The following is a 25,907-nucleotide window of genomic DNA, read 5'->3' as shown; positions in this document are numbered from 1 at the left end:
CTCATCTTGTAGGGCACTACAGTAAAACTGTGAAAATGCCACTCCTTGCTCAAAGCCGTTTAGGGGCTCCTTGAATCCCACGGCTTTTCTCTTCAGCACCCCCTTTCACTGCTGCTGGAGAGCCCTCCAGCCTCTCAGCCTCTCGCTCCTCCTTTCTTCACACGGTATGGTGTTAATCTCTGTATATTTTTAGAATGTGTTTCTCTACTCCAGGATGTTTAGTTCTTTCTCATCTACCTCCTTCCCAACCCCCACCCCCTTTATCCTTAGTTCTACCATGGCCAAGCCTGCTAGAAAGCCTTCTGTGGGCTACATTCTAAGTTAGAATACATACCCTTCCCACAGTACCAGGTTCCTAGTTGCTTCCCTAGACTCTCCCACACTGTTTCATTAATTCAACAAGTGCGCCTTGAATTTCAGGTACTGTGTTTAAGATACTAAAACGGACTTGACAAAGCCCACAGAGTTCCTTGCCTTCTCCCAGTGTATGTGAACTAAGGAAGTAAATTCTCCCTGGATTAACTGGTTTAGAAACAATAGAAAGCTAACCTCGGGGAGCTTCTGGAGAAAGGGTAATAATAAGTAACCCCTACCCCCACCAGAATAGTTAGGGAAGATCTCCTTTTTCTCTCCTCTGTGCACAGACCAGAAGTAAGTGATTGGGGGCGGGGCAGTTTTCCACGAGTTCCCTACATCTCTACATGCCTGTGAGCAAGATACTAACTTTCTTTTTGTTCTGAATTGTACTTCTGAATCTGTTTAGCCAACAGCCTTGTCGGGTACAGATAGTTTACCTTTGAACCAAAGGGAAATATTGCTTTCGTTCCAATGTATTAAAGGTATCTCCTCAGGCAAAGATAATTTTTGTTTGCATTTCATTAAAAAGGATTTGGGATCCTTATCTAAGGTTGGATTTTTCTCTCTCATCCCCTGCTACATGCTGTATGAAAATGGTACCTGGCCCTCTTCACAGTCTTGTGTGGGAAGCAGGTTTTGCAGGCTGTGCACAAAGGCTCAGCCCTCTGCCTCCCGCTGTTGCTGTAAGCAATAAAGTCCTTCCTCATTAAGCCAGGAGTCTTTGGCCAGCATCCATGAAGGTGTGGGAAGCTGGTTTGCTGGCTTGTAAACAGGGCAAAGTCCCAGATCTTTTCTGGTTATGGACAGAAGGTATTAAAAACCAGAGCGTTCAAGGCACACAGTAAACAGCAAGTGGAAAGACTGGGAGGTATTTCCTGTGATTCTTTCTTTCTTTTTTCTTCATTCCTTCCTTTCTTTCCTTAAGATTGATTTGTGTTTTCATTCTATTTGTATAGGTGTTTTGTCTGCATGTATGTCTGTGCCTGGTGTCCACAGAGGTGAGAAGAGGGTGTCAGATCTCCTTGGGACTGGAGTTTCAGATGGCTGTGGGCTGCCGTGCCAGTGCTGAGACCAAAACTCCGGTCTTCTGTAAAGCACTCAATGCTCTGAACTGCTGAACCACCTCCCCAGCCCAACTGGGATAAAGTTCTTAAGGACAACCATCGCTCACCTTGGTGTCCTTAGAACCCAGCAAAGTCATTGGCTCATAGCAAGATTCAAGGAATGTTTGCTAAAATAAACAAAGAGGTTGTATCTTAGAAATAAAGTTGTCCTTCACAACCCACCCACCCCCAAAAAGAGAAAGAGAAGAGGAGAAAGGGGAGAGAGACAGACAGACATACATACATACAGACAGACAGACAGACAGACTCTCTTTGGGGAGCTGGAGAGATGGATCAGAGAGTCAGAACACTTGCCGAGACTGCAGTCCCCCAGCACTCTCATGGGAGCCCACAAACATCTGTAACTCCAGCTCTCGGGTTCTAATGTCCTGTGGCACCAGGTAGGCATGTGGTACACACAGGCAAAGCACACATATACATAAAACAAAAGTAAATTAAAAACAAAACGAAAAATCTGTTTGTTGGGCAGGGATCTATGGGGTCATTACCAACTACTGTGATTCGCTTTCTGTTTCTCTCCTTCAGAGAGATACATTGTATGACTGTCAGGAGAAGGCAGAACCCAGAGACTTGGGTTTCCATCTCAGCTCTGCGGCTTACTAGCTAGAAACTGACTTAAACTCTGTAACTCTTTGGTGCTTCGGTTTCCTTTGTTTAAAACCCCCATGATTTTGTCTTCTCTGTTTCCATGTTAAGTGACAGGACATAGGACCCATGTCAAGTGTTTACAAGTGATATGCTGTGTGCCCTAAGAAACCCCTGCTTGCCGCCACCACGCTATGCTCATCAGCTCCTGGTCAGATGATTTCACCAACAAATGCAAAGAACTTAGAAAGCAAGGAGAGGTGTCTGCCCGTCAGGCTTCAGTGTTCCCCACTTCACGTGGAGCCTCACTTGCTGATATTTGCTGCTTACAGACAGATGCTAGAGAGCCCTCCATTCTATGCTGAGACTCAGTTCAGTTTTCCTGAGCTCCCTGAGTTTGCCACAGGTATTGTTTTAAATGTGAATGACCTTAGCACATGCAAAGGGGACTCACTGGTGGCTTGGAGATGCCATACCTCATTTATGGAAATCTGAACAGCACTTCCTGTTCAGCAGAGTTCTTCGGTGGAGAGCCTCTTAGTCAGTGTGGTCCATGAAGGGGCCTGTGACTGAACAGGCAGGCAGGTTAGATGAGAACTTCTGGTTCTATCTTCAACAGTCTATGGAAAAAACTGCTGGTGAAGCTTCTTGAACAGAGTTAGGAATCCATGACCTGGCTTAGTTTTCATTCCTTTTCTTCCTTCCTTTGTTCCTTCCCTCCCTCCTTCTTTCCTTCCTTCCTTATTTCTTTCCTTCTTTCCTTAGTTCCTTTCCTTCCTTCTTTTCTTTCTTCCTTCCATTTGTCTTTAGACATGGTTTTACCTACCCTAGGCTAGGCTAGAAATCATGTATCTTAAGGTGATTTTGAATCTCTGATCATCTTGCTTCCCCCAAATGCTGGAGTCACGGGCATGTGCCACCATGCCCCCTTTATTTGGTGCCTGGTTTGAGCCCAGGGCTTCAGATAATTTAGGCACACACTCTACCAACTGAGTCACATTTCTGTCTTCCCTCTCCCATTAACCTTTTCTAATTCTCCCTCTCTCTCTCTCTCTCTCTCTCTCTCTCTCTCTCTCTCTCGCTCTGTGTGTGTGTGTGTGTGTGTGTGTGTAACACTTTAACACTTACTTCCTGGGTTTTAACTCTGAGTGTGAAACTATACTGGGTTCTGCAACAGTGAACAAAGCAGTCAGTCTTTCACAGGTGGCTAATCATCCACTTGGAGAAACACTTAGGGACAATGTTTGCTGATGCATGAAGCTGCATGTTGTGTGCCCTAGCTTCCAGGGAGGTGCTGAACCAGTGTCCAACCTGGTGACAAGTGAACACTGCTGGGACACTCTGGAGAGGAGGGAAGGCCACCAGATGAAGTCCATGGTGGTCTATACTCCTCTCCAAACAGGTATGACCCTCTTGTCATTTCTGGTTTCTTCCTTCAGCGTTTCAAATAGCTACACAACTAATTTCATCTTCGTTGTGTAGACTGAATAATTCATCTTGATCCTTAGTGTTACAATGGAACAAAAGGGAAGAGCACATCTACTGACTTTGAAATGAGAACATCCTGATGTCATATTAGTTTGGATTTGGGCACAGGTTCTATGCACTCCCCTCCTGCTTCTCCCTGTCTCGCTTGCTTTCTGAGCTTACTGTATTTCCTCTCTCACATCTCATATAGGCTATGCTGATGACTGTATATATACCTGACCACACAAACCCTGGGCAGAACAGTTTACATTGTATAGACATAGACACAGGCTAGGACAAATTTTGCTTTGTAGAGGAGACTCTGGGGAACCAAATCCATTTTTCACTCTTGGTATACCTTTGTCCCTTCACACACATATAAACATTACACACACATATATAATACATACATATTTCTATGACTAAATATACACATATACAAATGTACAGAGATGTATATCTGTAAGCTATAGTGTCACATATATCTCTGTATATATAAGCATCTATACACACATGTATTATGATCATGATCATACACGCATATAGAGATATAAATATATGGAATGATGGTTGCCATGACTCCCCAATTATTGCTGTTGTTGTAGTAGTTTTGATACAAGGTCTTGCTATGCAGATCACTGCTATACACAGTAATCCCCTGACCTTGGCCCCTGGGGTGGTACATTATAAGCATATGGTTCCCCTCCTGGTAAATCTTAATAAGATAATTGCGAATAAAGGTTTGTTGTAACAAACATTTTGCTACAGATGTTATTGACTGGCTAGATGTCACCTGCTTGCCTGTCTTGTTCTAATTAGTTGCGTTATCATAAAGCCTTTTTAAATGGTGACATGGGAGGTCTGTGCACAGATAACTTCTCTGATAGAGACTGAAAACACTAAGGATCAGGTGTTTATCAAGCGACACGCTTTGATCAATATGCTTGTGTGTTAGTTTGTTTTTGTCAACTTGTCACAAACCTAGACATGCCTGAGAAAAGGAAATCTTATTTGGGGAAAAAAAAACTTTTTTGGAGGGGAGGGTTTTCAGCCAGGGTTTCTCTATATAGCCCTGGCTGTCCTGGAACTCTCTGTAGACTACCAGGCTGGCCTTGAACTCATGTACCCCCACTGCCTGATGGAAGAAATCAATCTTAAAAGAAAAAATGCTTTCATCAGATTGGCTTGTAGACAAGTCTATAGGGGCTTTTCTTTGATTAATGATTGGTGTGGAAGGAACTGGACCACCCCTGGACGAGTGGCCCTAGGATATTTAAAAAAGCAAGCTAAGCAAGCCGTAGGGAGTAAGCAAGTAAGCAGAACTCCTTATGGCTTCTGCTTCTGGTCCTGCTTCCAGGTTCCTGCCTTGGCTCGCTGCAGCAGACTGTGACTTGAGATATAAAAGACAAATAAATCCTTTTCTCCATTTCAATTTGCCTTGGGTTGTGGAGTTTATCACGGCCTTAGACTCAGGGTGCACACTGACACTACCATCTAAACCTTTTTAAAAGATTTATTTATTTTATGTATCTGAGTAAACTATAGCTGTCTTTAGACAGACCAAAATATAGCATCAGATCCCATGACAGATGGTTGTGAGCCTGTACTTGGTTGCAGGGAATTGAACTCAGGACCTCTGGAAGAGCAGTCAGTACTCTTAACCACTGGACCATCTCTCCAGCCCCAGCTTTTTTTTTTTTTTAACCTTGAGCAAATAACTATTGGCTTTTCCCCATTGGTTAGCTAAGAATAGTCACATGTTCTTTCTTGCATATTAAGAACTTACTGAGAGCTAAATGCTATGTCATACTCGAGTCACCAACTCAGTAGCTTCCTTGTAGCTCATGCTGGTACCTAAGCCTTGTGGCGATGAGAGAGGAGCATGCATATCCCATGATGCAACCACAGCTCCAAAAGCTCAGTCCCTTTACTGAATCTTCCAGAACATACTATGTGCCTATGCGGATGGCGTAGAGTAACAGGAGTCTGCACTGGAGAAGCCCATCCTAGTAAAACAAACATCATAACTAGCACAGATTAAAGCAAATAATAATGGCCCTGCCAAGATTGGGCTGCCATGACTGCCACCCAGTGAAAACATGCTAAAATGACAGAAAGCATGGGAATGGGGAACGTTAGAATTAGGGAGATGATCCAGTGAGGTAAGATGGGCCCTAGGGATGCTCCTGAGAGAAGCCGCACACGTGTGTACCCCTGTGCTTGACAGAGGTGGTAGAAGAGGGCAGAAGACAGAAGTTGGCCTTGGGTGTTGCCCTCAGTCACTTTCCACTTAATTTTTTGTGGCAGGGTTTCTCACTGAGGCCAGAGCTCAGGTTAGCTAAGTTGGGTCCACGTGTCTCCGACATCCCCTCACCTACACCTTGCTTTTACTTGGGTGCTGGGGATCAAAATTCATAACCTCATGCTTGCACCTAGTAGGCATCTTATTGACTGCGTTCTCTCGTCAGCCCAGAAGCTCGGTTCTCAATACTGAGTTCTTATAGTCAAAGAGAGAAACTAGAAGATGTTACTGCCAAGTAAAACAGACCGTAAATGTGGTTTGTTTTCCTGCTCCGCCTCTGGTAGTTAACCTAGCCAAATCCTATAACCTGTTGTCTGTGTTCCTTTTCTATTGCCGTGATAAGACATCATGACCGAGACAACTTAGAACATAAATGTTTTATTTGGGGCTCATGGTTCCAGGGAGTTAGAGTCCGTGGCTATCATGGTTGTAAGCATGTTGCCAGGAGCAGTAACTGAGAGCTCACATCTCCCGACATAATTCCGGGGCAGAGAGAGCTAAATTGAGAAGGGTTTTTAAAACCTCAAAGCCCATCCCTGGTGGCACACTCCTCCAAAAAGACCGCACCTCCTAATTGTTCCCAAACAGTCCCAAATTGGGGACCAAGTATTCAAACATATGAGCATGGTGGTAGGGGGCAATTCTCATTTACCTCCCTCCCCCCACATCTGCCTACCCATAGCTGTAGTTTCTAGGACCCTAGAAGCAGTATAGTTCATAGTCTGTAGGAAAGAGAATGAATGCTTTAGACAGAGACACTGACACTCATCCTGCAGCACACACGGTGCCACCCAGCTGTTTCTATATGGTGGCTCCCAGGAAGCCTGATCCAGGACTCAGGAGCTAACCCGAAATTTAGCCATGCCTACCCATGTTTAGGAGAGCAGGTGGGTGCTATGAAATCCAGCTTTGTTTTCGTTTTTTTTTATTTTTGCTTATAATGGAGTCAGATGGATTTACACACAAAACAAAGAGAGAGGGGATGGGAGGAGGAAGAGGAGGGGAAGGAGGGAGGGAGAGAGAGAGAGAGAGAGAGAGAGAGAGAGAGAGAGAGAGAGAGAGAGAGAGAGAGAGAGAGAGAGAGAGAGCGCCCAGTGGAAGGTCAGAGAAAGGCCTGAAAGTAATACTTGTGCTTAAACTCTGGGTCAGTGGCTTATCCCTGGGTGACCTCCAGTTATTTGTTGCAACTCCCTAAGGCTCTGTGTTTGTTATCCAAAAATTTGGGATCAAGATACAACCTCCTAGCCTCGTCCGGAGATGAAAGGATAATGAGTCACACACACTGAATGTAGACCCCAGAGTACAGTGCTGGCCACACGATAGCTGGTTACCAAGTCCGCTACGCCCACGAGGGCGAACTATTGTTACTAATAACAAGGAGGAAAGGGAGTTGAGGCTCAAAAGGCAGTTGCTCCCTTCCCAGCTAGGTCTCTGTCAGGCAGAAAGCCCGAGTTCTCGAACTTAAAAGGGACTTTGGGTTGTGGGTGGGTGGGTGGAACCTGTAACGCTTGGTACCCGAGATCCCCTGCATGGGCCGAGACGGGAAGAGCGGGTGAGGGGGGGTTTGCCTGGCCAGCCATGAGAAGGTCTCAATGGTCCTCTTCTCAGGCCAGAAGGGTTCTGTGGAAGCGAGGTCCCCTAGTGTCCCGGGCCCCCAGCGTCCCAGGGCGTCGCCCCATGCAAGCGAGGGAGAGGAGGGGCGAGCGCGGGACTTTCCCCGCCTCCCTCCTCTGTCCATAAATCACCGCTGCAGCGGCGGCGGCGGCGGAGCCGGGAAGTGTACGGAGCTGGAGCGCAGCGTGGTGGCACCAGACACCTCCCTTTCCCCCCGCCGCTTTCTTTCCTTTCTCTTCTCTCACTTAGGTCTTTTAAACCTCCCTCTTCCTCCTCGCCGGGAGACCGCCCCGGCCGCGCCGCCGCGCCTGCACTGGTGGCGCCGCCGCCTTCTCGGAGCTGCGCGGGGACTCGGGGAAGCGAAGGCGGCGCCGCTCCGCCGGTGCTCTCAGCCGCCCGGCCTGCGGGCGCCGCGGTCTCGGAGCCGCTGCCGCCGGGCGATGGTGGCCGCCCGCGCGCCCGCGCTGCAGCCGGGCGCCCCCTAAGTTTGCCAGCTACCTCCGCCGCGCCGCGGAGCCGGGAGCGCAGGAGACGAGGAAAGTTTGGCGGGCTGCGCCTCCCGCGGCCAGCGCTCGAATCCTGTCGGCGGGAGTGGCCGGAGGCGGCATGGCCCGCGAGCCCGAGGAAGAGGAGACCGTAAGGACGGCCGCTCTGGTCCGTCGCTGTCCCCGCTGCCCTGGCTGGCCTGGGGCCCCGCGGCCGCCCTTCTGGCTGCTCTGCCTTGTGGCATGCTGGATCTTGGGCGCCGTGGCGGACGCCGACTTCTCCATCCTGGACGAGGCGCAAGTGCTAGCGAGCCAGATGCGGAGGCTGGCTGCCGAGGAGCTGGGGGTGGTCACCATGCAGGTAAGCGACCCTCTTCGCGCCGCCTCACTTGCAGCACTCTCCGGCTGCGCTGAGCCCCGGGGCGCTACACCGAGCGCCCCGGCAGGCTGCGGGACCTCTGGGCTCCTGCAGACTTTTCCAAATCCAGTCCTCTCTGTCCCGAGTACTCCTCTGCCTCTTCCCTCTTCGGCAATGCCTCTGCCCCGCACCCACTTTCCCCCTCTCCTCGGCCGGGGCTTCTTTCTTGTTGGCTGGGAATTCTCTCACTATCCGCGCCTCCTTCCCCAGTTTGCACTCTCTTCCTTCGCAGATTGGTTTTCACTCGTCTCTCCTGCAAATTCCCTTTTCCTCTTTGTGTCCCCATCCCTAGGAACTGGGTCCCGCCGGGCTCGGGGCGTTCTCCCAGGCTTCCCCACTCCGCCCTCTTAACCTCCCAGCGTCCTGGAAACACTGGCGCACGGGTGGGCGAGGGAAGGAAGGTAGAGCGTCCGCCCGGGCCGCAGGACTTCTGGGGTCCCGGTGGCTCAGCAGCCGGGGCTCGCTCTCCCTGCCCTGCTGCTTTGGGGGAGGGGAGGGGCTGGACTGGCCGATCCCTCGCTCGAGTCCTTCTGGGGACTTTTTTTTTTCTTTCCGCTCTTGCGGCCCTTGGTCGCCTGCTGTCCGCTGTGTAATTTCTGGTTTGTGTGTGCCTTTGCTGGGAAGGACAAGGTGAATAGGGTTTCCATTTTCCCCCCTGCGTGTTTTGGCCTTCCCTAGGGTTGTAGATTAATTGCCTTTGACTGATAAGACTTTCTGACGATGCTACTAATAGCCCCAGTTGTAAAAATTGCTAGACAGCAACCACCTGGAGATCCTATCGCGCCGTTATTCTCATCTACTTGGCGAAGAAGGCCCACTCAATTAAGGACTGATGAGATGACACTCCTAGTACGAAACCAGCGAAGAGCCTGGCTCTCCAGACAACCCTGTATTCTGCAGTAATGGTGGCCAGACTGGCCTTTGAAAGACCGAAGTTTTCAGGAATGTAGTATCAAAATAGGTTTCTTATTTCGAACCTAGAGTGACAAACTAGGTTTCTGATTTCGAACCTAAAGTGACCATTCCACCTCTCACGGGCAGGATGTTTTGCTTCTCTTTAGAATTTGGGTGTCTGACGGCTTTCTTAAACAAGCCCCCAAACCTACTTCCACCCTGGCCCCCTAAGAGGTTGCGTGCAGTTTGCTTAAAACAAGTTCCTTCTCCACGCTAGCTTTTCCAAGGTGGAGCGATTGCTTTGGTGGGAGGGTAAATTTACATTTATTTGCAGAAATCCGACCCTGACCTGCAGTGGGAGGGAGGGTTCTTTATTTCCATGATAACAGCTAGTCTTTTTCAAATGCATCTTTCGTTTGCTTCCTTTGCTCTCTTTTAGATTTAGGTTTCAGTTCTTCCCTGTGCATTTTCTGGTTGCTGGCTCCCTGACCTCTCAGGGATGAAAGGACTTTTGGAGGCAGTGCAAACCGTCTAGATTCGCTTTGCATTGTTGAATGGGTTGGTTTAGAAACAAACAGAACTGTGTTTTCCCACAGAGGATCTTTTTTATTTTCAAGGGGATTTCACATACTGCAACCCGAAGTTTTGCTTTCAGGATGAGGCGGCCTTTGCCACCTTCACTCGATCCCTAGGACAGGACGAGGGATGGGATGGTACTCCCTCCCCTCCTTGTAAACTAAAGGCCTGCCATTTCTAAGGTTCTGGCGGCAATTTTATGGTTTCTCACTCTGGTCCTTGACAAAAGGTGATCCTGACACTTTGTCATTCAGGTAGGGAGACACTTAAGACACTTTAGGAAAAGAAAAGAAAAAAAGAGCTGGGGTCAGTGGGGCGTGGGGTGTATATGTGCCCAAATGGCTCTTTATCTCTTCCCAACTGGCCCCTCTCTAACACCTTTGCAACCTCGCTGTGAAAACGGACCTCCTGCGGACAGGGTTTTGTCTGGTGAAATGTAAAGTGGCTGCCCTTGGTTTTTCAAAGGAGAGGTGCTCGCCGTATTTAAATCCCCCTTCTTCAGTGGTACGTCGCCCTGCCACTTGCTCCTATCTGGGAAATTATCAGAAGGATTCCCTTTAATGTAGCTAGACTGCCAGCTTTGGGAGAAGTATTTGTGCATAATAAATCCAATGCTAGCTAGATTTCTGGCCCTTAGCGTACAGCTGCAAGCTTTGGGGTTTGTTCAGTGGATCTGAAATAAATGTGGGCCAGTTGCCTACAATGAAGACGACGTGCCCTCTGATCTGGAATGTGGATTCTGCAGATATAGACTCAGTCGGTGGCTCGGAGACAAATGCCCACGAGGATGTTAAGTTGAATTGGATGGTTGGGGCAACAAAGTCCCCCCACCCCCATTGCAGGAAGACAGCGTCTGCACACATTCCCCTCCCCCCGCATGGTGTTGACTCCTTTTATTTAACCATGGCATTTTATGACATCTGTAGACCTGTTAATTTTCAAAGCTAATTTCTAAACCGTTAAGTTGTTTTGTTGCCGAAATTTTCCAAAAACTACTCGACTTTGAGAAATTGCAAAGTAGCTTCCCGGTGAGGCCTGTTGTTCTGCTGAAGCTCCAATAGCAGCACGCCATGCTCACCAGAGGTTGTACCGAGCAGTCTCAAAAAGGCAAAAAAGCCTTTCAGCTCTACGGTTTCCCATGACATCGTTCTTGTGCTTGCCCATAGAGAAGATGGCCTGAAAAGCAGTCTGTCTTAAAATTTTCTTGGAAAAGTTTTCCAGCTGGGGTTACCTATTTGTGTTTTTGTTTTTATGGTTCTTTTTTTGTTCTTTTTAAATAATGGCACCCAAATTTTAACGGATGTGATTATTTATGCTAATCAGTTTTTCTGGGAAAGTGCCACTACATGCTGCCTCCCTGGCAGCAGACATCATAGATTATGGGGAAAAGTCAGAAACCTAATCATTGTCTCTTTAGGAGACAACTGAAGGCATCCGTGCTAGGGTCTGAGGAGCAGACAGTGAGGAGCAGACAGGGATGGGGGTCTAGGGAGACTTCCTTCTGCTTATTCATTCGTGTGACAAGCCTTGGTTGAATGGTGTCACACAGTGGAAAGAGTCCCGTGTTGGGTGACCAGAGTCCTGGGTGCCAGAGTAGCCACCTGCCAGTTGGGAAATTTCATCGGTGGTAGTGAGTCTTCCTGAGCTCTGCCCTTTGGTGGGACCCAACACAGGAAGGCACCTATCATTATAAAGCTGTGGCTGACAACTGTTCATGGATATAGAATTTTTTAAAATATTTTCTTTTACCCTTGATAGTGTCCTGAGCTGTGCACTAGGCATCTAGAGAACTACAGGAAGATATTCTTGCACAGTCTTCTCTTAGGAGGGTTACCTTAAACACTGGTTCTCAGCGTGTGGGTTGTGGCCCCTTTGGGGATGGAATGATCCTTTCACAGGGGTGGGGGGGGAGCACATAAGACTATTGAAAAACAGATATTTACATATTTACATTACAGTTCACAACAGTGGCAAAATTACAGTGATGAGATAGCAATGAAACTAGTTTTTTGGTTGGGGGTCACTATAACATGAGGAATTGTATTAATGGGTCACCGAATTAGGGAGGTTGAGAACCACTGGCCTTAAAGGAAACAGTTTAAGATTGCACTGGTAAAAAGCTTAATCCCCAATGCTTGCTGGTTGGAAGGCATATTTGCCCTGGGAGCTATTTCACCAGGCATTTTATAAGCCCACTTAACATTATATGACAACTGAGGTTTCCTATCAGTGAGGGTCTGGCTCAAGGCCAGTGCGTCCTCCTTGGTGTTTAGCTGTGCTGTGCTGGGAATACTTGCTGTGAACTTGGCAGAGGTACCAGCAGGTTGGTCAGACAGCTGCTGTATGGAGCTTGGGATGAGAATGAGGCGGGGATTCCTTTCAGAAAAAAGTATCAGAAGTGCACGTTGGAGCTTCATCTCAATTAAAGAGCAGCGGCCAGGGCAGGGCAACTTCGGGAGAAGGGCCTGTCTAGGCAGAGGCATCCACTGAAAACAGCAGTGCTGTAAACAGTGAGCAGAGATCCCAGAGACAGGGAAGCCTTCTTATGCAGCAAGACAGCAGTGCACAAGCCACACAAACCATTGCTCTTTTTTGAACATCTCTTACGTACTTGGAGTAGAGGGCTTTTTCTCTGGGAGGTCTTGGGTGAGACTTTGTTGGCCATACAAAGTGACCAAGGCCAGGCCTCCACCCCTACTCCTTTCCTAGTCTCTCAGCTGGTGACAGAAACAGACACAAAAGGAAGCCGTGATTCGGAGAGATTGGCAAGGCCTAGAAGCCCTAGTGGTGAGTGCTGTAGTAGAGAGAGATGAAGAGGGTATCACAGGGCCAAGAACAGCCTTGCTCTGTTCCTGTGGTGATCAAGGAAGTTGTCTGCTTTGGCCTTCTCAATGGAGCGTCCATGTACACAGGCGGACCCTGAGAGTGGGATCTGTAGTCTCAACTCTGGGCAGATCAGCAGTCCTTAGACCTTTCCCATCTCTCGGCTGGCAATGAATGAGGAGGCTAGTGCATCTTGAGCCTTCATGGGAAGGTTGGCTCTGGCTCCGCCCCTCCAGATAGATCCTGTATGGTATCTCATCTCTTTGGCTACCCTCACGCATCTATGGTGACTGGGCATAAATGTTGCTGTATCGAAACTACAAGCTGATTCAGCTGTATTTAGGTGAGACTTATAGTTTTCTCTAATCCACAAACCGTCCTAGGCATAACCTAGGTTTTGAATGACTTAAACATATATTTATGTACTACGGACTCTTTTAGAGAAGGAAACCATGCAAATAATGTGGACTCGTGTGTATGTTTGTGTATAAAGCTGGGGAAATTGTTATTTCTTCCCTCTAGAATTGAGTATTTGGAGAAGAAGAAAGCTGAGCCGTTGTAGGTGACTCTGAGTTGAACCTGAACTTAAGAATGAGCCGAAGGAAAAACATATTGAATGACTTTTGCTGACTGTTGTTGTCTCAGTGCTGGCTGGACTTCCTTCTCACTAATGCCTGCCTTAGCTGGCTACATTCCTTGTGCTCGTTAGTTTCCTTGCCAGCCCTGCTTGGGTTGTACTTGGGCTTGGGAAGGGGAAGGCCATGGTTTCACACTTCATAACATGTCGGTGCTATTTCTGGCCGCTGCGTGCCAAGTTGATTCCTTCAGCCTAAGTGGGTGGGTTTAGGTGAGAGCCTTCCAAAGTTACACTTTTGCCAGGAGGTGGAGTGAAGTTCATCGTGGATCCTCTTGGACTCTGTAGGAATCTATTAATCCTCAGAGCATCATGGGGGCAACAGTGAGGGCAATTTTGACTCAGCCAATTATCAGTTGTGTAACTTCCTGCATGTTATTAAAAACTCGTCTGAACTTCAGTATCTTCTTATTTCATGTGGTTCATGCGGGGAAATATACTTTAAAGAAGAAAATAAAAAGAAGACAAAGCAAAGCAAGCAAACAAACAAAAAACAGACAACAAAAAAAAAAAACTCCAACAAAACCAAAACCAAATCCTAGCCAGCACAGGGCTCTGCAGAAGAGCATTTAGGAAGCAGAAATATCAGTATGTAAATGTGGGCCTAGCCTGCTCAGTGTGAGGTTGGAAAACTGAGACCATAGAAGCCTGCAGCCCCACCGGAGCCCAGCACCCATCTCATCCTCAGATATTGGGTTGTCGGTGTGGCCGTGTTTCTGTTCCAGAGTTTCTTGGGTATCATGTACAGACCTCAAGCACACGCTGCCAAACCACCCTGTGGGGTTTCTGAAGAAAGTACTTGATGTGCAATTTGTAGTTACTTATTTACTCTTAAGCTTGTTATTGAAAAGTTGTCCGTTTTTAAATGTACAAAACCAAAGAAAATAGTTTAAGAGTGCACACATCTTTCTCCTCCAGTTTCAACAGCTGGTGACCACGACTGTGGGCGGTCAGGTTGCTTTCCCAGCTGCCTCTACCTGCTCCTCCTCTCCCCTAGGTGATAGGACGCTGCGGTTTTGTTCGTAAGATTTCAGATTGCATTAGAATTTGATTTATCACTTTGAATGTTTGATAATATTTTCTTTCTTTGGGTCCCTGTTGTATAGAATTTTAAATAGCTAGTACTTTTGCCCAGAGACCAGCCTTCTAGGTAGAATACCTCTGGTCTCCCCTTAGTAACCTATTATCCCAAGAGACTTGAGTTTACTTGTTTTCTTAGTGGCTGGTATTTAATGTGGGCACATGAGCTTTGATGTAATGGGAGTCTCACCAGCTCACTTCTGTTCCCCCCCCCACACACACACACGATGATGACACAGGATGGGGACCTTGGAAGACTAAAGATGCTGCATGTATCATATTTGCTGTGACCACAGGCTTCATTACCGACTTGGGAGCTGAGGGATGCAGGACTAAGCAGGAAGCTGGGTAATCAAAGTGTAGCCTTTCCAGAAGGCTCCTGTTGAAGAGTGGAGCCAGCATGGGCTAGCATCCTTCCCATGAGTGTCATTTATGGCACCTTTAGGTTACTACATCTAATATTTCCGAGATCAGTTGGGCAGAAGAAAGGAAGCAGGCTGGGTGTGGAGGTCAGTAGGAGAGGCTCTAAGGAATTGCCAGAGCCACAGGAGGGCAGAGCTACTCTGTCCCCATGGTGGTTGTCCAGAGGCAACATGGGGACCCTATGCAGGCTCGTGTCATTCCATCGCTTTGTGTTTTAGGAGATGTAGAAAGGCCTTGCTTCTTCAAATGTTGGCAATTGGGTCAGATTAAAATAATAATAATAAAACAGTGTGGGCCAAGCCAAACACATCTGCAGGCGAGGTGGGGCCAGAGGCCACTCACTGGTTTGCAGTGTCTGGGGTGGAATTATCAGTGGGTTCCGGGCAATAAAGGCAGCACTTGTGTGCAGGTTATGAGGAGCGCTCTCTCTCTCCTCTCTCATTTGCATGTGGGTACCATTGGAGGCTAGAGGAGGCATCGGATCCCTGTAGTTGGAATACAGGCAGGTGCGCCATGGGTTCTGAGAACTGAACTTGAGTTAGCTCAATCTTTGAGTTATCCAAGAGCAAGTGCTCTTAGGCCCTGCTGGAAGAGGATTTCTGTGTAGCTCTGAAGCAGAACTTCTTGATGAGGAGTTCTAAAGTGGATTACCGTGAGAGATGAGCTGCTTGCCATTGTAAAGCCTTCAAATATTTATTCAATGTTTCTTTTGTGCCAGGCACTCTTTTAGGCCTCAGATACCTATCAGTTAATTTACAAAGTAACACAGTTCTAACCCGTGCTCTGGATGCTTGAAGAAACTATGTCAGGGCTGGGTGGTCAGAGTGGCCTTCCCAGAAGGCTCCTGTTGAAGATGGGCGAATGGCTTAGGAGTTGAAGTTTAGTGAGATGGGAAGAAAGAGCTAGGTGATAAGTTAGCCAAGGAGGCAGAGGTCAAGTTGTTAAACCCCCAGGATTTTTTTAGTAGTCGAGACTTCCTTTCTGACAGGTGCTGGCTCTCTAACTCCCGCTAGCTTGAATGGGAAAGGAATCCACTGCCATTACAGGTGAGTTATCTGGGGCTAGATCTTCCGGCAGGGCTGTAAGATACAGTATTTCTCCTAATGCTCATCTTCCTAAGTGGAGCATCCTGCTCTTTGAACATAGCTGGCAGCGTCTTTCATGCTGGTTGGAAACCAGTTGCTTCATGTGCCTGAACCCCCCCTTGGTTTGGAGATGGTGTGCCCTCGAGAGAGAGAACTCTAGAAACCGGAGCAAGCCCTAGATCATAGGAAACTCAGCTAAGAGGTTTAAGATTCAAGCTGTAGTAGCCAACACCACCTGCCAGGTCCTGCCAGGTCCATTTCTGTTTCCCACAGCTCCGGGTCCAGTTCAAGGAGAGTCTACAGAACCAGAACCAGATGGAATAGCCTTGCCCTCCATACTGGCCTGTTGCCTACAATGTCTGACCACTGTTGACATCCGATCATGGCTGAGACGGTCAAATGCATTGCTCTCATTTAGCAGTGACTTGTTACATGGAAACTACAGAACACTGAGAGGCTGGTCCACTGGCATTCTTTCTAGTCATATGTTGCAGCTGTAGATTCTAATCTCAGTCTTAGGACTTTCCGATCCTTCTCACAACATGATCCTGTGGAAGTGCCATTTCATTATATTGGAAAAGGAAAATTTAACACCAAACATTCCTCCTTTAAGAACAGTTTAGCTTCTTTATGGCTGAGATCATGAAGGTGATGGTTTAGATTGGTGCTGATTAGATCATTTGAAGTCATCACTTAGTACTTAAAACGTCATTGAGCCACTGAAGAAAGTCTCAGAGCTGCTGAGACGCACAGAATGTAAGGTATTGGTTTTTTGTTTGTTTGATTGTTTTTTTGCTTTTTGTTTTTGTTTTTGTTTATGTTAGTGGGCTTTTCTGTTTGTTTTGTTTTTGTTTTTTGAAGACAGGGTTTCTCTGAGTAGCTCTGGGTGCCCTGGAGCTCACTCGCCCTGTAGGCTGGCCTCCAACACAGAGATCCACCTGCCCCTGCCTCCCAAGTGCTGAGATTAAAGGCATGTGCCACCATGCCGGGGGCTATTAGATACTGTTTGAAAGGAGCAAAGGTAATTGATTACTTGCAGATTACCATTGTGAACCCCTAGTACTAAAGTAACTCTTTATTCAAAACAGAAAGTAGATCTGGGGATAGGGCTCAGTGGTAGAGCCATTTCCTGGCATATATGAGGTCCTTAGTCCAATCCTTAGCACTGCAAAAATAGTAAAAGGAATACATACATAAATCAACAAGACATAAATACACTAATAAAGGGCAAAGCACTAGAGAAAAGGGGTTGGGGAAGGACAGCTTTAGTCCCTCAGCGTTTGTTTATAGAAAAGCCACAGAAGGGGATGCCACCTCTCGTATCAGGCCAAGTTCTGTTTTGAAATTGAATTAAAGGTCTTTCCCTTGTTATTGAGAATGTGAAGTCCTTCCATTTATCTTTAGGTGACATTGCAATATTTCTCTGGAGGAGTTTCACTCCATGACGCCACAATGTAAATGACATTTGTTACTGGATTTTTTTTTTAAACCGTTGCTTTCTTTTTCTGAGTTCAAAGATAGATTCCTCCTTAAACTTCACACAGTCAGCTGAGTTGATTACAGTAAGACGCTCCAACCTCCAAATACCAAGTGGGTGGACTGCAAAGTAGCCTGTGAACCCTTTTTCCCTGGGTCTACAGTGCTTTTCTGGTATTTGCAGAGAAGCCCAAGGCAAACATGCTTATCCCATCTACACTGGCGTCCTGTTTCTCCTCCAATGGGAGCCATTTTCAGAAGACACAAAGCCTGGCGACAGCCCCTCCCTCTTTTCTTGACCTCCTTTGTATTTTTAAAAATGTAATTTATATTATTTTTTGCATGGGATATTTTAAAAGATACTTCGAGGCTCTGTGGAAGGACAGTTTAGAGGAAAAAAAAGTCAGCAAGCCGGTGAGAATGAATCTGAATTTTTAATTAGGCTTTGAGTTGTTGCTTCAAAGCGTGGAGACATCATTAGGGATGTAAGTCTTGTTGCATTAGCAGAGGCTGACATGTTACTTCAAACACACAGAGTGCAGCTGTCCTGTGCAGATAAAAGTGGCCAAGTGAGGAATAGCAAGGTGGATTGGTAGATAATTAGCTGTCCCACATTACTGCAGTGTGGAAGAAGTCTGCCAGTCATAGGCAGGAAGGAGGAATTATTAGCAGGAGAAAATCCAAGAGTGTCATAAAGCAATTTGGAATCTCTTCAGCTGTGGCCGAGTTGATAAGACCCATGCTAGCAAGCAAGGCAGACACACTCTACTGTGTGATAGCCAACATTTCCTTCCTTCCTTCCTTCCTTCCTTCCTTCCTTCCTTCCTTCTTCCTTTCTTCCTTCCTTCCAGAATGGCCAGAGGTAATGATTGACAAATCATTGATTCATGAGCCTACTCCAACTCCATTCCTGATATAATTAGCTTAAATAGTCTTTATAGTTCCATGTCATCCTACTGAGTAAAAACATCACAGAGAAGGCACTGGCTATGGATAACTGAGAAAGAAATATCTGGCTATATCGGCTCTTTGTTATAAACGTGCAGTATTTGTAATGTCTCGTGATAGTTGTATGTCTGTTAGAGGTGGAGTTGTGTGTTTTACATATTTACTTCCCCTCAACCCTGATCATTGGGTATTAAAGGCATAGAAAGGCCTATGGGATCTTGTTGATGCTCAGTCCTCTCATGGGGGCTCCTTGGCCTGTCTGTCTGTCCATTTGGTGCCTCTGCAGGATGCTGACCTCCTGTGCTGCTGGCTTTCGCTGTCCCCCTCTGTCTCCCTCTAAGGTGCAGCTTGACAGAGGAGGAGGTGGAGTAGGTCAGGTGCCTTCAGAGGATGGAGTAGGTCAGATGCCTTCAGAGGATGGAGGAGGTCAGATGCCTTCAGCAGCCTCTTCTCTGGGTCAGAGACCATGGCCACTGCTGGAGGAAGAGGGCATATGCTTTCTGTGGATTGTTCTTGTCCCTTCCCAGAGACCTTTAGAAAAAAACACCTGGAAACCTGAGGAGTCTTTAGAGGGAGACAGTCTTGGCTATGCATAGTTGGTTTCATTCCTGTGACAGGCTGAGACAGTGGTCTCTCTTCAGTCTTAGGAATGACTAAGCTGTATACTGATTATAAACCCATAACCCCAGTTATGGGTGTTTTAAATTATAATCTCTAGAGATAGATAAATGCAGATTATCATAAAAGCAGGGTGTGGTAGCCCAGGCCTGAAATCCCAGCACTCAGAAGGAGGGAAGAGGTGGATCGAGTCTTCCTATGTCGTCCTAGGCTACATTCCTATCTCCAAAATATTAATAATAATGCTGAAAATAAACAAGTTAAATAAACAAAAAACAGATGTGGAATTTTTATTTGTACACCTGACTCTCAGAAATTAAAGGTAGATAAAACTGTTAAACAGTTACAGCCTTGGAGCGTTGCTGGAGGGCTAGCAAGCCCCTGGGAGAGAGCCCACACTCACTGATCTGGGAGTCTTAGGGTGGTTAGCACTGTCTGTGACCTACGTTGAAGACTCAAGAAATAAAGTCTAGACTGCAAGAATTGTGCACGGGCTGTGAATGGTAGAATGTGTGTCTCTCTAATAGTTCCTGTTCTAAATTAGCTTTTCCCACCGTGTGTAGCATGTCCGTTTCCTTAAGTATTCTAGACTGACTGGAAAAGGTTTGGAGTCTTGCTACAAAAAGATTGAGAATGCTTTATTCTGCTATATCCAGCCCAGTGCCCAGGGTCTGGGTATTAATGGGATTAGATGTTTGGTTTATTGATGGTGGAGAAAGCTGAGCTACATTTAGGAATGGGAAAATGTGTACGCCCTTGAAATCAATGTGTATTTGGGACTCATTCCGCACAAGGTTAGAACTTACTGGGCAATTCATTTATGAAATATTTACTGAACACGTGCTGTGTTTCCAGTACCGTTCTATCACCTCTTGTTTCTTGCCCTTGTTTACGGATGGCGCCCGTCAGAAGGCTGAAGGTGTGTGTAGATGACAGAGTCTGAAGTTGGGAGAAAATCCAGGCAGGCCACTTGTCTCTTTCTTCCAGTGTAAACCATCCCTGCGGCTTCCAGGAAACATACAAATGCGGCCACACTTTTCTAACATACAAATGTGGCCACACTGTTCTTAGGCTAGAATTAAAGAAGGAAAACAAAACATCATTCTCTGTGTAATGCCTTATCTTATTAAAATGAAAAGCTTCCAGGATCAACTTGACCAGTAATAGGATCCCAGCACAGTGACTCCGGTGAGCAGCCACCTCATTGTCCCATCCACCTTTAGTTTTATTTAGACTTAACGTATATTGTTCTTTTTCTTGAGGGAGGTTGAGAATCCCTCTGCCTCAGTTGCCCAAGGAGGGGATTATTTGTGTTCTTTTTTTAAAAATTTTTTTATTATATATTTCTTTACTTACATTTCAAAGGTTATTCCCCTTCCCGGTTTCTTGTCCATAAGCCCCCATTCCCTCCCCTCCCCCTCTTATGGAGGATGACAGTTTTCACTTTTTCCTGTAGCTTTGACAGTTTACAACAGAATCTTTGTGCAGACATTGAGCATTCAATTTGGTTTAATTTTTACAATTATAAATACATATATTTAAATTTTAATTTAATTTTTATAAATGCAATACATAATTTAATTAAAATAAATTATTTATTTTTATAATTAAAATAATTTAATTTTTTAATAATATGCACTTTTCTGTTATTTTTTATGTTGCGTTTTTACATTTAGTTAAGACAGGGGTGGGGCCTTCCCGTGCCATAGCATGAGTGTGAAGGTTATATGGTTCTCTCCTTTCATCATGTAGGACCCAGGGATTGAACTCAGGTTGTCCTGCTTGAGGGCAGTGCCTTTACCTACTGAGCCATCTTGCCAGACCCAGTGTCTATTTCTTTTCTCTTTAGAGCCTGTGTGTTCATCCAGAGGCACTTTTTACTTTCCATGTACATGCCAAATTCTACTCCAAGTGGGTTATTCTCATGACATTGTTCTCACAGGATGGCGTACATTTACTTCCATTATTTAGTGGATATGATGACATCTGGAATTAAGGAGAATAAAGGGGATACATACACAGTCTTCAGAGAGTTGTGGATGTTGCCTTCCTTATCAGATCAAGACAGCACTGTTTAGGATTAAAGGTTAACAGGGCCTGTTGTAGGTCCTTAGGTTGTGGGAGTCAGCCAATCTGTTATGTCTGTGGTTCAGCTCCTGGCATGTATCCCCACTGCTCTAAAGAGCTCTAGGAACATGCCAAGACCAGAGGCCCTGCCTGGGAAGGGCCCATATCTCTTAAAGGAAAAGTCAACATTTAAACATAAAGGGTTGAAGAAAAGGAGTGAAGAGTGGGACTGACCACTCTGTGCAGATAGAGTAGGCTAAGGTGGCATTCGAAAGCAGCCTCTAGGAAGGGGGAGTTGGTGAACAAAGAGTGGACTCTGGGCAGTTGTGTGGTGTGAGTGGGGGCCTGGGGACCTCCCCAGGGAAGGCAGAACCTGAATCGTTGAACCTGAGTAAGAATAGGAGCCGATGGAAGACAGCATGGGGTCTCCATGATGGTCCTTGTCTGGACTTTATCCTGACAGGAATGGGAAGCCATGAAGGTTTGAGGCATAAGATTGTTGGCCCAACTTTGCTGTAGAATCATCTGCCTGACTGGTTCACCTCCCCTTTCTATTTTGACTTCTGCAACCTCTGGTTGTTGATGTAAGCTCAAGCTGTAATAAAATGAATTCAGTAATTACAGGCCTCCAGAGGTTACACCCTTCCGAACAGGGTCCCTCTTCCCTGCTCACTGCAGACAGAGGCCCTAGGGAACTCCTCCTGGATGGACTCTCTTTGAGAGTTTGTTGACTACTCCAGGGTGACAACTTACATAAACATATGCTGGTCATGCTGATCATGGTGGTGCACACCTTTAATCCCAGGGCTCAGGAAGCAGAGGCAGGAGGATCTCTGTGAGTTCCAGGTCAGCCAGGGCTACATAGTAGAGACCCTGTCTCAGAAAACAAGAAGTGAACAACAACAAAAATGCACCAACCAGGACTCAGAACTTAGTGGATTCAACCTACATTTTGAGATTGCTGTGTAATCCATTCATTTGGGCAAAGGCAGGGACCCAAGTGTCCACCCCAGTGGTCATTGTCAACCTTCTAGGGGCAACAGACTAAGGTTTTGGTATTGTTTGACTAGCACCATAGTTATCCTGGATTTCCTACACTCCTCCTGTTGGTATCAGGAACTGGCTTTACAATTGGTTGCAGATCACCTCCGAACCCAGCGATGATGGTGATGTCACCCATAGGTGACAGGGACCCACACATCTGTTGCCATGGCAATCACCATACATTCCCAGCATCCATTTGGTTTACCTCCCACCTTTACCTGGGAGCAGCTATATCACAGCCTAAATAAAAGGCAAACCCTCGTGACCTTCACTCTCTCTTTTTTCTCCCTTTTCTCTCTTCATCTCCATTGCCTCCCTTTGCCCCCTTCCCCGACAATAAACCTCTCTCACATGGAACTGCATTGGCTGATGTGGTCCGTCCAATTCTATCACAACACCAGCCCTAGTTTTATGTTTTGTTTTTATGAATGCTAGATATGGTAGTACTACATACCTGTACCATCCCAGCACTGGGTAGACTGAGTCAGGAGGATTGTGAGTTCCAGGCCAGCTTGGACTACATTGTGACTTTTAGGTCTTCCTGGGCCACATAGACTCCATCTCCTACCACACCTCTCCAATTTTATTGATCAGTGCTGGCCTCTGACTTAAAGATTCAAGTTACTATGTTCTGATATAGAGTTTTTCAACTGCAAGTGATGAGTGTCCAGTAGAAACCATAGTGTCTCTTAAACGTACAGCTCCCTGCACTCTTGGTGTATGGGAGGATGCCTTCCAGCAGTGTTGGGCAGTAGCTATGAGACACAGCACCATGTCATAAGGGTGACCCACCCTGTGAGCTGGGTTGCTTGAAAATTTCATCGTCATATTTTTTCTGTCCCATCCTGTTGACAAAACACCCTTACTCGGCTTAGTTTCGTACAGGACCTTGTTTGTCCACACTATCATCATAAAGTGGGTTTTGCCTAATCGTGTGCTAAAAATATTCTGAACATATTCCAGAAAATGGAGTACTAAAACTTTTTTTTTTTTTTTTTTGGTTCTTTTTTTCGGAGCTGGGGACGGAACCCAGGGCCTTGCGCTTCCTAGGTAAGCGCTCTACCACTGAGCTAAATCCCCAACCCCGTACTAAAACTTTTTAACATTCTGTTTTCCACTAATGATAGGTATATTTGTAACTCATGTGTAAGTCGATGAAGGTTTCTATTTCTCAAGCGCCTGTTGAGAAATCTCAGGGCCATGGATGGTGCCGAGTCAACATGAGTATTCGGGGAGTTTAATGCCCTTAGCTGCTGTAAGAACCCCAGGTCAATTGGTAACAATGCTTCATATGTTAGAATATGAGTTTAACTTTTTAGTGAAGTGATTGTGCTTTGGAATTGCTAAGGCATTTATGTTTTTTTAATATTATCATTAACAGTAACAATATAATACATTTTTGTAGATGAAATCATGTCTTTAATATCGAGGGGCAGGTTGTTTTTTTATAATTTGTGATTTGCAAGTTTCTACTTTTTGACCAGTCAGTCTCTCTTCTCCATCTCTGGTTTCTTATTTGGCTGTGTCTATGTCGTGATTCTATTAGAAGAGTTATAAATAGAGTAGTGACTTTAAAGTGTGAGTTTCAAACAGCCTGCAGTCATTCATTGAGTTCTCAAAACTAAATCACAATATGTATTCAAATGAAAATAAACAAAAATGGAACAAATTATTTTTGAGATATTTACAAGGTCATTCATATCTGCTTCAAACATGCAGGATTCATTGTATGAATAAAACATCTCATCCTGATGTAATAAATTATTATCAAGGAGATAACATGTGAGAACTATTTTTTAAGTTTATCCGCCACCTCCAAATGTGTCCTCTATGTAAGTCAAGACTAATTGAGACCATGGTGAATTTCTTGTTTAATTTTGTTTTGGTGTTTTGCTCAAAAATTGTTGAAAGGAAGGTATTGCATTGCTGTTACCCAAGATACACAAGATTGAGTGGACATTTGGAAGGTTTGCTGGAAAGACGCTGTTGTTACTGAATTGCTCTTCCTTTCAGCACGCTAACAATGTTCTTAAATTCAGCCACACAGTACGCCTCATTCAGTGAGCTGAGATATAGCCTTCCTGAGTTATGTGTAAGGGATTGATTCCAGAACCAACAACCCAACTTAGCATGTGCAGATGATACCCTCCCCAATCCTCCTGTAGACTTAAAGTCATCTCTAGATTACTAATCATGCACACTACAACGTTGTTTTACTGTACTGTTTAGGGAATCGTGATGAGAAAAAATTCCACACGCATTCAATACAGAGGCACATTTCCCTTATATTTTCTATCCTCATCTGTTGAGCTCACAGATGTGGAACCTGCAGAGAGAGCTAACAATATCTTCCATTTCATTAGCATTTAATCTTCTTAAATGGACTCAGTTGTAGCATTTAAAAACATAGATAGGGTCCTATTATTATCACATGAGAAGACTCTAAATGTTTTTCTCCACAAAGCATTCACATTTCCTTGCAAAATCTTAAACTCTCGTTTTGGATCAAATTCACCAGGAAAAACTTAAGTAAATAATGAGGTAAGTAATGCTCCATTTAAAATGTATTTCATGTCTGCTTCAAGCCAGGCAGTACTTGGGAATGCCGAAGTGGTTGATCAAATACAGCCTGCTTTTTCACTAGCGCTGGGGCACACATTCTTCTGAGGTTAGTTGGTAAGCAGGCTGGGAACAGCAGGGAGCAAAGGTCAGTCCAGGGAAATTATTTGTATGCAAAGCTTAGGACTGTGGCTTCATGGATGTAAATGGCTCCTGTGCCTTGGAGGACCAATTGTGAGGGATTAACTCTTTCCTGCAAGTCTGCTTTAAGTTGTATTTCTTCATTCTGACATCTTTAGATGACTCACACATGGCCGGTAAACAATTACTGTGCTCTCCCCTTGCTCTGTGCTTCTTAGAAAACGAGAACTTGGTTTCTTATTTAGTTGATAGCTGTGCTGCCATTCTCTCGACTCCCCGTGTTCTGCCCCCACCAGTGCCTTCCAGGAAGGCTAACTGGTAACTTTGTGGATGCACCTTTGAAGGCCAGAATCCTGTCAGCTAAAAGCCATATTTTAGTAATGCAGAGGGTTTCCCTGGTGAAGTGAGCCCGGTTTGTAGCACTCTGGCTTTAAAGGCTCATTCTGAAGTCAACTTTTGGGAACATTCAGAAGTAATGAAAGTAGATCTTGTTCTTAGAACAACTCACAAAAGTCAGGAGAGAGATCCTTGGATTTTTTTCTTTTTCTTTCTTTCTTCCTCCCCCCGAGCTGGGGGACTGAACCCAGGGCCTTGCGCTTGCTAGGCAAGCGCCTACCACTGAGCTAAATCCCCAACCCAAGATCCTTGGATTTTAATCAAATCTCTCTCACTGTCCTTTGGAACCTTAGATTCCATATTCTAAAAATTGGGCAAGCAATCCCAGACTTGGTAGCACATCTATAATTCCAGCACTCTGGAGACTGAGGCAGGAGAATCAGAAGCTTTGATGGGGTTTGGGGTGGAACTGGAGAGAAGGTTCAGCTGTTAAGGGCAAATACTATTCTCCTGAAGGACCCAAATTTTGTTCCTAGAACTCACAGTGAGCATCTCATAACCACCTGTGACTCCACTGCCTTCGGGAGGCCTCTGAGGATATCTGCATACACACATGTGTGTGTTCACTTAAAATAAAATAAATATTTTTTAAAAGTTGTAGTAGTTGATTTTTTTTTTTATTGTTAGTTTGACAGGTTCTAGAATCATCCAGGCGACCAACATATGGAAATATCTGTGACGGAATTTCTAGATTGGGTTACTTACGGTAGAAAGATGCACATTAAATGTATGTGGTACATCCCATGAGCCAGGGTTTTGGACTGTGAATGAAAGCTGACTTTTTGTCCTGC

General features: G+C 45.7%; 1 protein-coding gene across 1 annotated transcript in view; it reads left to right on the top strand.

Moving 5' to 3' along the window:
• The first annotated feature begins 7,621 nt into the window (after positions 1 to 7,621).
• The window catches only part of Cachd1 (cache domain containing 1), a 223,501-nt gene continuing 205,215 nt past the window's right edge, over positions 7,622 to 25,907 (top strand). The window contains exon 1 of the mRNA XM_032901775.1: positions 7,622 to 8,295. Coding sequence (XP_032757666.1) covers positions 8,056 to 8,295 — 240 coding nt within the window. The 5' untranslated portion in view covers positions 7,622 to 8,055. The remainder of the gene's footprint in view (positions 8,296 to 25,907) is intronic.

The sequence above is a fragment of the Rattus rattus genome, chromosome 1 (genome assembly GCF_011064425.1).
Source record: "Rattus rattus isolate New Zealand chromosome 1, Rrattus_CSIRO_v1, whole genome shotgun sequence".
Lineage (NCBI taxonomy): Eukaryota > Metazoa > Chordata > Mammalia > Rodentia > Muridae > Rattus > Rattus rattus.
This window is presented reverse-complemented; position numbering and strand designations above follow the sequence as displayed.